The sequence below is a fragment of the Phalacrocorax carbo genome, chromosome 1 (genome assembly GCF_963921805.1).
Source record: "Phalacrocorax carbo chromosome 1, bPhaCar2.1, whole genome shotgun sequence".
NCBI classification, from domain to species: Eukaryota; Metazoa; Chordata; class Aves; order Suliformes; family Phalacrocoracidae; genus Phalacrocorax; species Phalacrocorax carbo.
The window spans coordinates 79,374,204-79,388,942 of NC_087513.1; the positions used below are offsets into that span (position 1 = coordinate 79,374,204).

The window sequence follows — 14,739 nt, forward strand, 5'->3', positions numbered from 1 at the left end:
TTGAAATGCAAGTATTACAGAGTAAAGGTCGTCTTAAATACAAGATCCTTCCTTGCTCATGTGACAAGATAAACCATTTTTTTTCCATTTATTTTTCTGTTCTTGAGCCCTAAATGTCAGTGATGTCTTCTCTCAGGCTACCCATAAAGTACACTGTGAAAAAGATCAGGCTCACTGGTTTTGGATGTTCTACAGATCAGAAGATAAAATATCCTTCTGAGCCTTTGCAATACAAAAGTAACCACTTGGGCTTCGTCAGATGGTTCTTCATATACGGGTTGTCTCACATCTCCATAGGCAGACATAATAACGGCTTGGAAGAGATTGATCAAGACACAGATCATCACCAACATGAAAGAGGCTAGGAAAAGACCACCCAGCAACCTGTCGGATGAAAACGCAGTATCTCTGAAAGCTGAGACGCAGTAAGAGAATATGGTCTGAGCTGAGTGAATCATGTTATTGTAATTCCATTCATGCTGCCCAAACACAAAGTAGCCAAAAGCCATGAATACGAATAAGTATACCGCCACCACGAGGGCCATTGAGGAGATTCCAGGAAGGGCTGCCAAGATCGATCTTTGTGCTAAGCGCACATCATAAAAAAATTGAGAATATTTTAGAGTTTTCAAAACTACAAAAAATGCTAAAAAGCCCATAGCAATCCTTAAAATCTGATCTAAATGTGAAACTGCATGAAAATGAATGAAATCATTTGGGTGAAGTAAGTAAAACTTCACTATATCTGCTCCCACTTTAAACTTTATGATCTTTAAAAAAAAAGAAAGGAGGAATGCTGATTTTAAGCCAAAGTTGATTATATTGGAGATGTTTTTAATATAGTCTTTTTTTTCTTGGCTTATGATGTGAAGCTCATCTGCAATGTAGATGATCAGAAAGGCAAGAACAATTGCAAACACAGACATTTGAGCTTTAGTTTGCTGATGAAAAATGGGGAGTGCAAAAGAGTGTACTGACAAACTTGGTTTTATGATCCCAAAATGAGACATTTCAAATATGACTGAGATGGTGCAAAACAGATCTGCATCTGAGTTAAACGTAGTTAGCTCAATGATCACAGCCCATGTCTTTTCATCAAGCCAGTTGCTCTGTTGTAGCGCATCCAGCCTTGTTGTTGAATTAGGTAGTCCTTCTTCCGGGAAGAAGTAAAACGTGTATCCTGCTGGTCCATACGTGTGCAAATCTCCATATGAATAATACATCCACGGAGTCCTATTTCGCTGGTAAGTGAACCCACCGTAACTGCTGGCATCCTTGGAAACAGACTGGTTGGCAACCTTTGTCCAGGTGCCAGCGTAGTCACCTTTCTCTGGGATGTCACTGCCATATTTGTGAAGACAGTGGCTTTTACTGGTCACAAAGTTATTTACAAAGCTGTGAGGATGGAAACATTTTTTCTCAGTACCTTTAGCCCGCACTTGCCTCATCCTAGGCAAACCAATGATTTTGGACCAGCTCTCAGGAAGAAAGGTTGGCTGTATGTCATTGTGGATCAAAGGCAAGAACAAGTCTTTCACCCACACATAGATATGCTCTAGCTTATCGACACTGGAGAGTCGTGGGGAGAATTGGCTATGGATGAATCGGTTGTAGTGGAAACTGCTGGCGTTCTCAGTGGAATAGGCAAAACTTAATAGCAGTGTTAAAAAGACAAGGTGACTGATGAAACCTTTTGTGAAGATAAATGCCTTGACTTTAATTTTTGCCTTTTTCAGCATGTTTGCAATTTCATCAGCTTCTAAAGGCTTATACTGCTTGGTGTCTCTGACTTTAACAAGTTTCAAGTGCATCTCTCTCATCTCATCATCGCTCATGGTTTCTTTAGCCAACCTAATCTCAGAATACTTTTCCTGAGTTAACCACGTGATGTCTTCACAGTATTTTGGACAAATTGTACTCAGAGCTGAGAAAAAACTGATTTTTAAAATTGAAACGAGAAACACGTTCTCAATAAAGGAGATCACAGATGCTAAAAGCCACTCTAGTGAAGTCTGGTAGCCATAAGACAAGCCATATAACACAATGAAAAATGATGATATCCCAGTGACAGCTATAACTAGTGCCCATGAGAGATAGATGCACCACCAACAAAAAACTATGTGTGGCCTCTTGTGAAGGGGTGTGGAGGTAAAGCTTAGTGGTCTCCTTTCTTTCTGAAAGTTGCCCCATTCTTCTGCATAATTGTTACTAAAACTGGAATTTGATGGTGGCCTCCCCTCACAGGCCTTAGCCATTGGAGGGGAATTTGCGGTTATCTTCAGCTCCTCTGTTCCAATTACATTTGCATCTCTTTCAGAAACTGTGCAATTATTACAGTTTTGGAGAGCTCCCTTGCTTCTTGTCTTTCTGCAACATGGCGGGCTCCGTGAGTTGCTGGAACCGGGAAGGTTCTCCAAGGGACTAATATTCCTCGATTGTGCTGAAGTTTCTGAAAGGTACAGTTTTTGCAAACGTTTCTTCCAGTTCTTAAGATTTCCAGATGGGAGAGGTGAGCTTGTCTTTGGGTCTGTCCAAGCCATACCATGAGGAGAAGGTTCCTGCTGGGAATACTTAAATAAGGCAATTATAATCATTTCCACAGGTACAGTAACCAAAGCACATTCAATTCCTACTGTTATTGATCTCAAATACCTCAAGTGTACTGGAAATTCTTCATTCTTGTCGGCATTAAAGAACATAATGTTAACAAGCAAGTTTAATAATAATATTGCTAAGCATGAAGACAACCTTTGGAGCCTGCTGAAAGTGCCAGTAAGAACATGAGCAAAAACTGAGAGCCACAGATGGCCCTCTGTCAGGCTGTCGGCAAGATTAATCAAAAAATAGTCAGTTCTGGGCAGAATTGTCTTGGGTTTTATGGCAGAAAATGTCCTTTCTAGTAAGTGATCGCCTTTTTCAAGAGAAAGCCATTTCCTGCACATAAAGAACCAGGTCTTCCTGGTGGATGTATTCTCAACTTTGGCTCTGCTTAAGAACCAGCTTGGAGATGGGCCCTTGTTATTGTGCCAGACCCTGAAGGAACAAATGTCTCCCAAGTCTTCCCTAGTAGTTAGCAGAAAGCAATCAGTGCTTCCTTGTTGGAAAGATGGAAAATGTGGGTGCCGTAAACAATGGACATCACTCATGCCATTCTGGCCAATGAGCTGAAGAAAGACATCTGCTTTGGTTCCAGCTCCCCAGCGACTGCCTGTATATAAAGTTACCAAAAAGCTCTCTTTATCAAAGGGGTCATTGTCTGGCAGAACTATAATCTTGTCTTTGCTGTCCCTGTCAGCCCTGTCTTTTCTCATTGCCCAGAGGGACAAAAGAAAGTAGACAGCAAAAATAAAGAGCACTGTTAAGAGGGTCACTGGGTTTTTAGGTATGTCTGCTATCAGGGTTTTTCCCAGATCTACTGTGTTGGGAGTAACTATTACTTTGGCTGCCAGGAACCTGATGTCGAACATGGATGCATTTGATACAGCGTGGACTGACAGACTTCTGCAACTCCGCTTCATATTGCAGACACAGTGTACCCTCTGCCAGTCAGTCAAGGAGCCAAGCCTGCATGTGTCTTCTCTCCACAGGCTTCGAACCCCATCCAGAAATAAGCACTGATCACTAAAAACGTGTATGCTCACCAGTTTCTGAGTTTGATACCTTACGACATAGGGTGTCAGCAGGACAATGGAGATGTTATGAGTGTCTGTACCACTTCCTTGAGCTGTGGCTGTCAGCAATGACTCTGGGAGACAGACAACATAGGGAGTCTTAATGATACAGTCAGCGCTAGCTGTCTCATTTTTGCTTGCAAGTGTTGTCATGTTGTGAAAAGCAGCAAACGAGGCTATGGGATGAGCATGAGTGACGTTGGTACCTGTAAATACTAGCACCTTGAAAGTAACTTTTAACTTTGTCAGGATCTGGATGTATATGCTCCTGGTGTTTCTGCTGACTTCAAAACTAAATCCTCCAGTTGTGTAAGCTTGTGTTTTGTCGGGTCCCATTGCTAACTGAAAAGTTGAAGATTCCTTATCTTTCCTAGCAATAGTAATCTCTGCTCCTTCAGGCACGATCCCTTGTAGATCCCCATTAGCCTTGGCCTCCGCCATTTTGAACCCCAAGATCATTGTTGCGATTTCTGATGTGTAACCTAACCAAGGGAAGGGGTTCTCATCAAACTCAAAAAGGGCAGTGGAAATCACAGCATCATGGGACAATCCTGAATAATTTCCCCTTTTCAGTGATGGATAAAAGCAATTCCTGCAGGTGTTTCTGGTAGAAAAAGCATTTGCAATGTTCCAGGTTTCATCTTTCTTCAGAGTGATATTCCAGTGTTTTGTTTCCATTAGAGTTTCTGTTTCTCCAGGGACTTTGCCCTGGAAAACTATCTCTGTTAAATTTTCCATGATGGAGAAGACTTGTTTAACTCCGCTAACATTGACATTCCTGTGACGCAGAAGAGCAGCTCTCAGGATGTTGGACAAGCATCTTAGTATTCCACTGGTCTGAATTTCTGCTTCCTCAGACCAATGGCTCTCATTCCTCTGTATCTTCAGCGCTCCCGTCACTTCTGTCAGTTTCTTAATGGCAAGGTTCTGTGATCTAATGTTCAATTCATCAGCTTCCTCTGTGACTTGAGAAAGAGAAGAAACCACTTGGTTGATTTCCATTGTGCTCTCAACTGAAATATTCAGGACTGTTTTAATCAGACTTTCCCGAAACTGAGCCTTAGGGGGCTGGCGAGTTGGTGAGGCTTTAATATAGTTTAAAACTGAGGCTACCAGATAAGCCAAATAACCCGCGCTAAAATAATCTCCAGTCTGGAGATAAGATGTCATCGGTGCACTTAAACCACTCACTGAGGCCAGCAGTTCATGAAACACAACTGGTAGTGGTCGACTGTTAACTGGATTCCGTACGTGGACATATAAACTCACTTGGGTAAACGCCCCAAGGGCGTCGTGGACTTGAACATGAAGTGTCACAGTGTACTTCTGAGAGGGCACTCCAACTGGGAGAAAAGATGGAGGAGTTTTAGGCTGGTAACCAAAGTACAGAATTGTGCCAAATGTGTTTTCCTCCACAGAAGTTATTTTGGTAGTTTTGGGGACATTGGAAGCTACTATCACTTTATATGTCAGAGGTAAATGGCTGTCAGAAAATCCACTGCATTGAACAACAAATTTTGTCAGAAAGGCTGTACCCCAGTGTGGATTGATGGTACACTTGCCAGCCCTAGGAGGAGAATTTACTTTAAATCCATATCTGTAGATTGAGGACCTACCATCCCAGGTAGTTACTTTTAACAGAAGTATGTAAGATCGATGTACAGTCTTTGTAAAAGTCAGAGCGTGTACGGACAGGTAAGCCCCAGACCTCCCCGTTGACGCTCTGGAAGACCAGTCAAAGCTAATTTCTGTAGAGTTTTCTGAAAAAAGGGACCAGTAGTAGACTGGATGGCTGTTTCTTCTACAGTTTAGGCATTTTCCAGACAAGGTAAATCTCTCTGTTGGAATTAGAGTGCTACCACAGTTTTCAAGGCATGCCACATCCAGAAGGAGTGGGGAGCTGGGCTGCACCTCTACAGTTTGGTCGGCATAACTTGTCCTTCTATCCTTTTGAATTACTAGACGAAAGTAGTATATGGCGTTTCCTGGGAGGGATTCTGGAGACATTGCCTGAACTGGACCGGAGGATGTTAACCATTTCAAATCTTTCTGGGCTGGATGGCATTTCTTTCCCAGGCTGACTTTCATGGTTTTATAGTCTGATACCTCTTTAGTGCAGTACCAAGTAAATGTGATTCCCTTTAGTCCTTCCTGTGAATCAGGATCATAGGATGAAGAGCCATCAAGAGTCCAATTATCAGAAAAACCCACTGAGCGGAAAGTGCCTCCTGCAATGTTTGCCACTAGATCGGTGCTCTCAATCAGAATGTAAACTTTGTCTGAGCCCCTGAGGACTGTTGTGGTCCTAATTGGGGTTATTGCAACAGTGAAATAAAACAGATACAACCCATAATCTAAGGTAAAACTGGGAACAGTTAAGTGTATCATTTCTACACCATACATTGAAGAAGAGTTTATTGGGTTTGTCCAGTTGGGAACAGTTGCTGTGTCCTGAACGGCATAGATTCGCCACAAGGGCTTGATAGATATACCGACATTGCAGTCTACTAGTAATCTGACAAAGAGGTAAAAAGATGTCCCCCTTTTCTGGCGCAGGATAGAGGTGTGAAGGACAGGTCTCTGAATCCATACAGTGTGTATGTAACAGGCTGATTGATGGCAAGACACTGGTGCTTCTATGGTTTTTGCAGCATAGTTGTTGACTCTGACCTCTAAAAGAGCCGGTGTAAGTACACTTCTGGAGCAGTTCACTTTTGCCACAAACCCCGTGTATTTCTCTGGATCAAAGGGTAAAGCAGAGCGACGGACAAAACGTGTGGCGTTTCTTACATGATCACTGTATGTGTATGTTCTACTCTGGAGAAGGTGGTCTTTTTGCGTTCCAAAAAGCTGCAGATGGAAGGTCCACTCGCACTGTAGCATCGGATGTTGTGCAGGGATAAACCACACTAAGTAAGTAAACCTCTGCAGAAAAGAAGGATGGCTGCCACTGAAAACATGGACTTCCACGTCTCTTTCTGCCAGTGACTTGAACAAAACCCTCTTCTGATTCATATAAAGATACATATTGAACTTGTACCATTGGAAGTCCACAAGCTCTATGGAGAGTAAGTAGGAAAGCTCCTTGTGTTGGTAGAAGACAGTGCGTGTGTTAGGGCCATTTGTGGAAATAGGGCTGTTGTTTTCTTCGGTTGTGTAAAACGTTCCGTGGTTGTACGTGAAAATGTAAGTGCTCCAGTTGGCCTTTCCTGGGTGAAGGTTAACATGGGTGGGAGTTTCTCCGCCTGCAGTTAGGCTCAGGGTACCATTGAGTAAATGTAGTTCTCCTGTCAATTCCTCCAACCTTTTTCCATCAGCATGAAAATAAATGCTGGCCACCACCACCTCACCCAGGCTCTGAGGTGTGGGAATGGCACAGAAGTTGCTCTGCAGAGTAAAGGAACTGTAGGAATGGAGCCAACCTCCTATAGCCCGTGTATCTACCAGTCTGTAGGCCAGTGTCCTCTGTGTAAGCGGCTGAAGCCTCCAGAAGAGGCTGAGGGGCTGCTGAGGAACACTAAGGAGCTTGGAGCTGACACTAAGGACGTGCAGCAAGTCAGGCTCTACCTTGAGAGAGAGGCTGACGCTTATCTGAGGCATCTGCTCAATGGTGACTGAAGCAACATGGAGCCCATGGTGCCTGTAGTGCACAGTCAAGCGATAGCTGTAGTAGGTGGCACAGGTCTGTTGCAACTCAGCTGTTGGGTAGACAGCAGGTGGTGGCGTGTCTTTGTGCTCACTGCTGGGAAGGAGAAAGGTAGAGGGGCTGCCCCCGTGGCTGCTGAAGCGGTACTGCCAGCTGGCACTCTTGAGGCGTGCACACCAGCCCAGCTCTACTGGCTGCCACATGTGGATCAGGTGTGTCTGTGGCCAAAGCACGAACAGCCGCATATCCTGCCTGGATATCTCGATGCTCACGTTGTGGTAAAAGCACTCGGGTGCAGCGCATGAAGCAGATGAGCATTGCACTATAAGGAGGCTGGAGGCCATGGGTGAAGGAGCGATTCCTGGTAGGAGGCTTGTCTGCAGCATGACCTGGCCTGACCAGCGCGTGGTGTTCTTCACCAAGGCCGAGTTCAGGTACCAGAAGCAGCGTGGTGGGGGCAGTGGCCGCCCCTCTTTCCTCTCTGATTCTGGTCTTGCTCCTGGGCTGGGCTGGTAATGGAGCTTCATGGTGCTGTTCCACAGGCATGAGACCCGGAGCTCATTATCCTGCCGTTGAGAGACTTGTCCGTGAGGGCCCCAGCAGGTCACCAGCAGGGGTGGTGGCTGGAGACTGGGAGAAGCAGCCCTCCAGCCTCGGGGGCAGCAGCAGAGCAGCTGAAGGAGGAGGAGATAGAGGGCTGTCATTGCCGCGTGAGGTGAAGGAGAGGAAGGAGCACAGCCATGGGTGTGCTGCCCGTTGGAGGTTGACATCTGGGGAGTCCCAACTGCCGGAGGAGGGCTCCAAGGAGACCAGAGCCTGCTCCGCCGTCCTCCCCGGCACAGCTGGTAAGAAAGGTATTTAACATTAGAAACAGCACATCCTGTGTGGATATACCCGATGCCACAAGAAACCAGTATTTCAGGGCCAATAATCTACAAAACAGACCCGTCGGCAGCACCGCGTCCGCTCTCCGTGACACAGGAGGGAGCCGCTGCCAACGGACGGAACGGCGCCGAACCCTCCCCGCCGCGCTGGCCCGGCCCCGGCTCCTCCTCCTGCGGGGGCGGGAGGCGTGGAGCCGCCGAACGACGGCAGCGGGGCCGTTGCGGGGGATCATGGCGCCGCTGAGGGACTGCAAGGTGAGGGCAGGTCTCAGGCGGAGCGGGACGGTGAGGCGCTTCACCTGCCCGCCCGGCCCGGCCCCGCTGCGGCCGCTCTGCCCGCGGCCCCGGCTGTTGCCGGGCACACAGGGGCAGCTGGTGTCCTCCCGGGCGGCCGTGGGGAGGCTCCTGGCCCGCCCGAGAGGCGGGCTGGGCGGGTGGCTGCCGCTGGGCGCTGGGTCTGTGGCGGGAGGGGAGCGGAGCTGAGGTTGAGGGGAGGACGCCGAGAGCCAGCCCCGCTGTGGGGGGCCTCTGTTGGAGCTCATCTGCCTGAACCCGCTCAGTAGCCTTACACCAAGGGTGAGTTTCAGGTGGGGTGAGGCTGCTGTTGGGGTGTGAAAACGGGGACGAGCCACTGCACTCTTCCCTCCCTTGGGGGAAGCAAACTCGTGTCTGAAGGTCTCTGGGTCTTTTCACAGTGCAGAGTGGTCCCGCAGGCACTCACCTGGCCTTCCTGTAGGCCTCGAAAGTAGGTTTCTTTAACTCTAAACCAGCTGAAACCTTTCAACCCTTTTGGACCCTTCAAGTCCAAGGGTTCAAAATCTGTCTGCAGGAGCTAGTAACTGATTAGTCATTTGCATGCTTTCTTCCTAATGAAGTTCATTCTCTCTATCACTTCTCTTGTTTCTTGGTTAATTAGGCAGGGAGAGATAATCAAAAGAAGTCTTGAAGATCTTCTGAGTGTGTCATAGGTTCGTGAGTGCCAGAGCTCCGGAGAGCTGCCACTCGAGTAAATAAGGATGTGCTAACAGCAACCCGCAAAGAGCAGAGATTCCTCAGAGCCAGCTGGGATTATAGCAGGAGCAAATATACAAACAAACAGTCACCAGATCCTATGACTGAACTCTTATCTAAAGCAGGAGAAAGGGCAAGGCTTTGGACTCACCAAGAAGCAGTAAGAAGAGCCAAGGCTGTGGCACTCTCCTCCAAGGAACACCCCAGAGAAGATTTTCTTCTGGAGTTAGCAGAAGGTTGTGGGAGATCAGTGTAACAGAACTCAGAGGCAGCCTCTCTGGAAATGGGAGGTGATAATTGTTTTACAAACTCTCCAGGCTGATTTTTACCTACTCACACTCCCTCTTTTGTGGATTTCTTCAGTCACAGGCTGATACCTGAGTACAGAAAAGCCCTAAGATGTGTGTCGCAAGTAGTCTGGGCAGGACCATGTGTGTATGACCCAGAGGACAAGGGGTGCTGGCTCTTCTGTGCTCCCTGTAACTCTTTGGTTCTTGGTTGGCAACATCAGATTAAGTTTAGGACAGATCTTATGTGTCTTTTAGGAGGCAGCAGCTGTTATGGGGTCGTTCTTCCCTGTAGTCTCTTGTCCTGGTGTGCTAATGGGAGGAGTAGTGGTATACATGATGTGATGCAGCCTTGCTGTCATCCTCCTGTTGTCAGAGTGGGAGTCTTCCAGTGAGGGGTGAGTTACCTGGGCTGTAGCCTTGGCAGAGCAGAGGCTTTCTAGAGTGGCTGGGAACAGGATGTACCTCAACTAGATCAACAGTGTCCTCAGTGGTGGATGCAGGCCTTTTTTTACTAACCCTAGTTATGCTGTTTTTTCTCGTGCTTTTGCACAGACGTTTTCATTCCAATGAATCTTAGAATTAACAAATCTCCTCAAAATGGGATGACACTTTCTATTTGGCAAGTACCTTGTGCTGTTGGGCAAAACAGGCAGTGGCACAGAGAGCTGCTTCAAACAGAGCTTGTTTTTGACAGCTGGCGAAGAAAGTGGTTTGTGGCCTATTTTGCAGGGCACCTTGAAAAGCAGTCTGTAAGTAGCAGGCCTAACTTTGCTACCCTCTTGACTTTTGGCTTTATGCTGTTTCTAGTTATAGCATGGATTGTAAAGAAAATTTGTAATTTTACATTCAGGTCTAGTCTTTCAGGCTTGTAATTGAACACATGAGTGCTTGAGCTACTGGAATGTGAGCCTTTAATCCAATCACAGCAGCAAAGCTTTAGGGTACTATTAGCAAAGATGTCTTTGCCTGGTTACTTAAATTTTTTGATGGTTCATTAGAACCAAGAAATACCCTAAAGTGTAAAATGAGACAAACTGAATTCTTGCAGCATCTGTAAGGACTATTCCCCCATTAGGAGGAGTCTGAATTGGCTTGCCCCAGCTCTTATTTTTTATGTCTATCCTGTATAGTTCTGTGTACTGGAATAAAAGTGGTGCTGAAGTGATTGGGGCGGCTTGTCAAATGTGTGTGTACTTAAGCAAGAATATATATGGTGTGCTGAATGTAAGTCTGTGCTTGAGAAGCCTATGGTTTTAAAGGCAGTGGTGGGTACAGTACAGGAATGTTGAATGGAGAGAATAATTAGTAGAAATAAACCCAAATGTTATTAAAAATATATTAATAGGTTGCCAAGGGAAACACCTCATCTTGTGAGATGACAGACTTTGTGGTTTTGTAGCCATTCTGTGTGTGGGGAAAAGGTCTGCAAACAACTAGAGATTACCTGCCTGTTTGCTGTAAGCACCCACATGAATAAGGTGGGCATTTTGAAACAGGCATTGGATTTTTCATTTTGTTGCCTGAGGTACTTATGAGAGCAGTCATGGAGACAACCATGAACCAGGGTGCTGTAGCTGCTGCAGCTTAATTCCACCATTGAGTAAATTGCACATCTGCCTAATAAACTCTTTTCATTCTCCAGCAGCTAGCCAGAAGATGTAGCACCTCAGTCAGTGTTACATAGCTTGTTAAGCAGCGATGGTAGCCTGATTCTGGTTTTCATTTTAGCTTTATCAAATGCCCATGTTCTTCCTTTTCATAAGGCTTGTGTGCAAGTCTGTGGTCCAAATTCTTTGTTGGCTGGACTCCAGTGACTTGATGGATTTGTTCTGTCAGGCTGTTTGACCTACAAGTTACTTAAGGTATTGATTTCAGTTTTGAAAAAACCAGGGTTTTATTTTTACAATGTCCCTACTTCACACAAGGTGTGTCTGCAGCAGAGGGACTAGCCAAAAGTTGAGATAAAATTAATTAAGAATGGGTCTCTCATAATGAGATGCGTAACCCATCAAGATCTTCTATTACACTTCTTGATCTGTTGCCTCTTTATTCCCACTGTTAAACCCAATTTATTGAGTCTTCAGATGTAACTAAAATGGCACAAAAGGTTTGTGTATCTGCTCACATTGTCCTTCCAACTTTTCCCTTTTTTTCTTATTTAAAAAAGCATAGTTGATGAAAATACCAGAAGACCATCAATTTGAAAATCTGTTGGCTTAGTCTGGAAAATGAGTGTTTAAAATGAGTGGGTTTCTATTTGTTTTTTATGCAGGCCTGGCAGGATGCTGGACTTGTCCTGTCCACTACTAGCAATGAAGCCTGTAAACTATTTGATGCTGCACTGACCCAGGTATGACCAAAAAGTGTAACTGCAGTGACTTGTGCATGAAACAGTCTTTGCTGTAGTTGATGTTTAAATTTCTTAACAGCTGGGAGAGCCTCACAGTGAGGCAGCTACGGAGTTCAGCCATTAGCAGGCAGCAGAAAACCCTCATAGCAGAGGGCTATGCTGGCTGCTGCAGCTGTGGGGAAAACTTCAGCCAGTGTGCTTGTCCTACTTGACATGGGAGAGTCGACCAGTTGACATAAACCGCATAGAAATCCATGGTGTTTAGTTATGTTGGTGGCCAAACTACCTTAAAGAAAACAGTTTTCCTGCTACGCTAACCTTATCTGAATTAAAAATTTGTCTTTTACTCATTTGTCTTGCTTGCTTTTGGATTTTGCATGTGGGATAACAAAATGGAGCCCAATGTTACTGGGGATTCCTCGACCCTCAATCTGTCTCTCTTACAGTATGCAACCTGGACCAATAATGAGAGCCTCGGAGGTATTGAGGGATGCATCTTGAAGTTAAAAGCAGCAGATCCAAATTTTAGTAAGTATAACCTTTAATTCTTAGCATGGAAAGTGCTGGATAATAACTTGTGTCTCGGTGTTTAACTTACTTTGTTTAGGCAAGTGGGAAGTGTCAGGTTATAGAATTCTGTAAAACTTGTTCAGAGTCCAGAGCAGGCTGGGATGGTTTTCTGTGGTTTCTTTCATTTCAAGTCTTTTTAAATGGCTGTCATGAAAAGCCTGTAAAAACTTTAGGCTTACGAGGCTTCCTGGACCCCTGTGAGTACAAGTCTTGTTTCAAACAACCAACCTCTCCCTCGTGTTTATGTAGAGATGAATTACCTGCAATGCTGTACAGCTCAGGTTGTAATGTGCTATTTTCTATAGCAATGGGACATGTCATTGCTAATGGTTTGGAGCTGATTGGCACTGGAAGCTCAGTGCGACTCAGCAAAGAGCTGGACAGTGCGATGAGAACAATGATGACGCTTTCAAAATCACAGCCACTGACTGAACGGGAGAAGCTTCATGTATCAGCGCTGGACATGTTTGCCAGTGGGTAAGTCCACTGTCATCCCATTTAAAGGACTGTGAAGAGTTTTAGCCACCACAAGTGGAAAAGGTAGTTGGTAGTAGTGCTATCTGACATAAACTGACATCTAGCAAAGGATCAGGGTGAGATGTCAGTGGTTGTTCTTGAATTTATCTCTCCAGACTGTGTCATGACTAGTTAGTGAACAGTACCATAGGAGGGGGAGTGCTCTATTGCCACTGCTTTGTATCATTAAGCACTCCATGTCTTAAAATTGTCATAGATCCATCAGTGGAATATATGGTTTAGAACTAGGAAACTAAATATTTAACTATGGCAAGGTCCAATATAATATAATACAGACTTGGATCCACAGAGCAAAACTACAAAGAGACTTTCCTTCTTTCTGTTGTCTCCCTGTGTCAAAAACGATTTCCTCTGTAAAACAGGGGGGCAGCAGAGTGTCAGAAGTGCTGTAGAGGCTTACTGTTCCATTCAATATGATGAATTTATGTACACTGCAGAAAGTATGGGCTAATGATTCACCTTCATTATTTGTTTGTCAAACAGGTGAGCATGGATTTACCTCACATACTTCTTAGCAAAGGTAAAGAGGAAGCTACTGAAGCCCTGTTACTATGGGTTTGATTCCCAGTAGAGGAGAGGGAAGGTGTCTTTGCATATGTGAAGTTAGCTTAATTATGGTAGGTCCCTGTAAAAACTGTTCAACCCTGTAGGAAAATCTTTAGATTTATGGTTTAAGTTTGTTTCATTTCCGTGTGTGTTACAGTAACTTGTTGTAACCCAAGGACATTTCATGCAAAAGATTTCGCAGAAGGTGCTCAGTGAAGATAATGACTACTTTTAAAAAAGAATAAAAATTCTTGCAAGGAAAAGAAGTCAGTTGATGTTGAATTTTCTGTTTTTCAGAATAGCATGAGTTTAGAACTAACAGTAGAGGCAGTTATGTGTGCCTTCTCTCAGCAATCAAAATAATTGTTTATTTCTAGTCAGCTTCCAAAAGCTTGTGATCTATGGGAACGGATTCTGCAGAGCCACCCAACTGACCTGCTAGCCCTCAAATTTTCCCAGGACACTTATTTCTACCTGGGATATCAGATACAGATGCGAGATTCTGTTGCCCGGGTTTATCCTTTCTGGACACCTGATATTCCACTGAGCAGGTGGGTCATGCTTCATTTTGAAAATTGCTCTTTATCTGGTGTGCATGTACTTTGTGTTTTTTAAGTTCAGACACATCTAAATAGCAGGATCTGTTGGAAACAAACACATGTAGACAAAGTCAAGGGCTTAGGAGCAAACCAAATCTGTCCACAGCTAGAACATCTCTCCTGTATCCCTGTTGACACTGTTGTTGAGGGTTGTTTTTTTTAAGTGAGCTGTGCCTCAATTAGTGAATTTTGCGGTCAGATATGACACGTGATGTAACAAATATGATAAAATCGTGTCCTCACTGAGGGCAGTTCAAGTGTCCTTTGGGCTTCTACAAGCCAAGTTTTTTACTTGGGGCTCATGTTGTGGGTGATAGAGCACATAAGTGGAAGGAAGAAAGGAGCTGTAACTTGGATTACCAAAGCGTAGTTCTGAAATAAAACTTTGGGATATACCATAACAGCTGGTGCAGGAAAGACTGACAGGAAGGCAGATTTTTTTAAAAATTACCTTAGTTCAGTCCCAAAAGTTTTGGTTTCCCAAAGTTAATTCAGGATAATCTCTATCTATTGTCAAGTGAATAGTTGTTAAAAACTAACTTGGGATAATTTAAAAAAAACAATTAAGACCTTTTAAATTATTTGAAAGCTTTTAACTTCATATAAAAATTAGCATTAAATTATAAGTCAAGGCA

At 44.6% G+C, this 14,739-nt stretch overlaps 2 protein-coding genes across 2 annotated transcripts in view; one reads left to right on the top strand and one right to left on the bottom strand.

Annotated features, from left to right (window-relative positions):
• PKDREJ (polycystin family receptor for egg jelly) lies at positions 1–8,393 on the bottom strand. Its single transcript, XM_064461557.1, has one exon. It carries the CDS (start codon positions 8,085–8,087, stop codon positions 138–140), a length of 7,950 nt encoding a protein of 2,649 aa, XP_064317627.1. The 5' UTR covers positions 8,088–8,393; the 3' UTR covers positions 1–137.
• The window catches only part of TTC38 (tetratricopeptide repeat domain 38), a 20,944-nt gene continuing 14,567 nt past the window's right edge, over positions 8,363–14,739 (top strand). The window contains exons 1-5 of the mRNA XM_064461626.1: positions 8,363–8,456; positions 11,775–11,852; positions 12,299–12,380; positions 12,728–12,899; positions 13,883–14,056. Coding sequence (XP_064317696.1) covers positions 8,433–8,456; positions 11,775–11,852; positions 12,299–12,380; positions 12,728–12,899; positions 13,883–14,056 — 530 coding nt within the window. The 5' untranslated portion in view covers positions 8,363–8,432. The remainder of the gene's footprint in view (positions 8,457–11,774; positions 11,853–12,298; positions 12,381–12,727; positions 12,900–13,882; positions 14,057–14,739) is intronic.

What these genes read in the sequence shown, in the direction of transcription:
- PKDREJ (XM_064461557.1), bottom strand. Translation starts at nt 8,087, where the DNA reads ATGTCAACCTCCAACGGGCAGCACACCCATGGCTGTGCTCCTTCCTCT.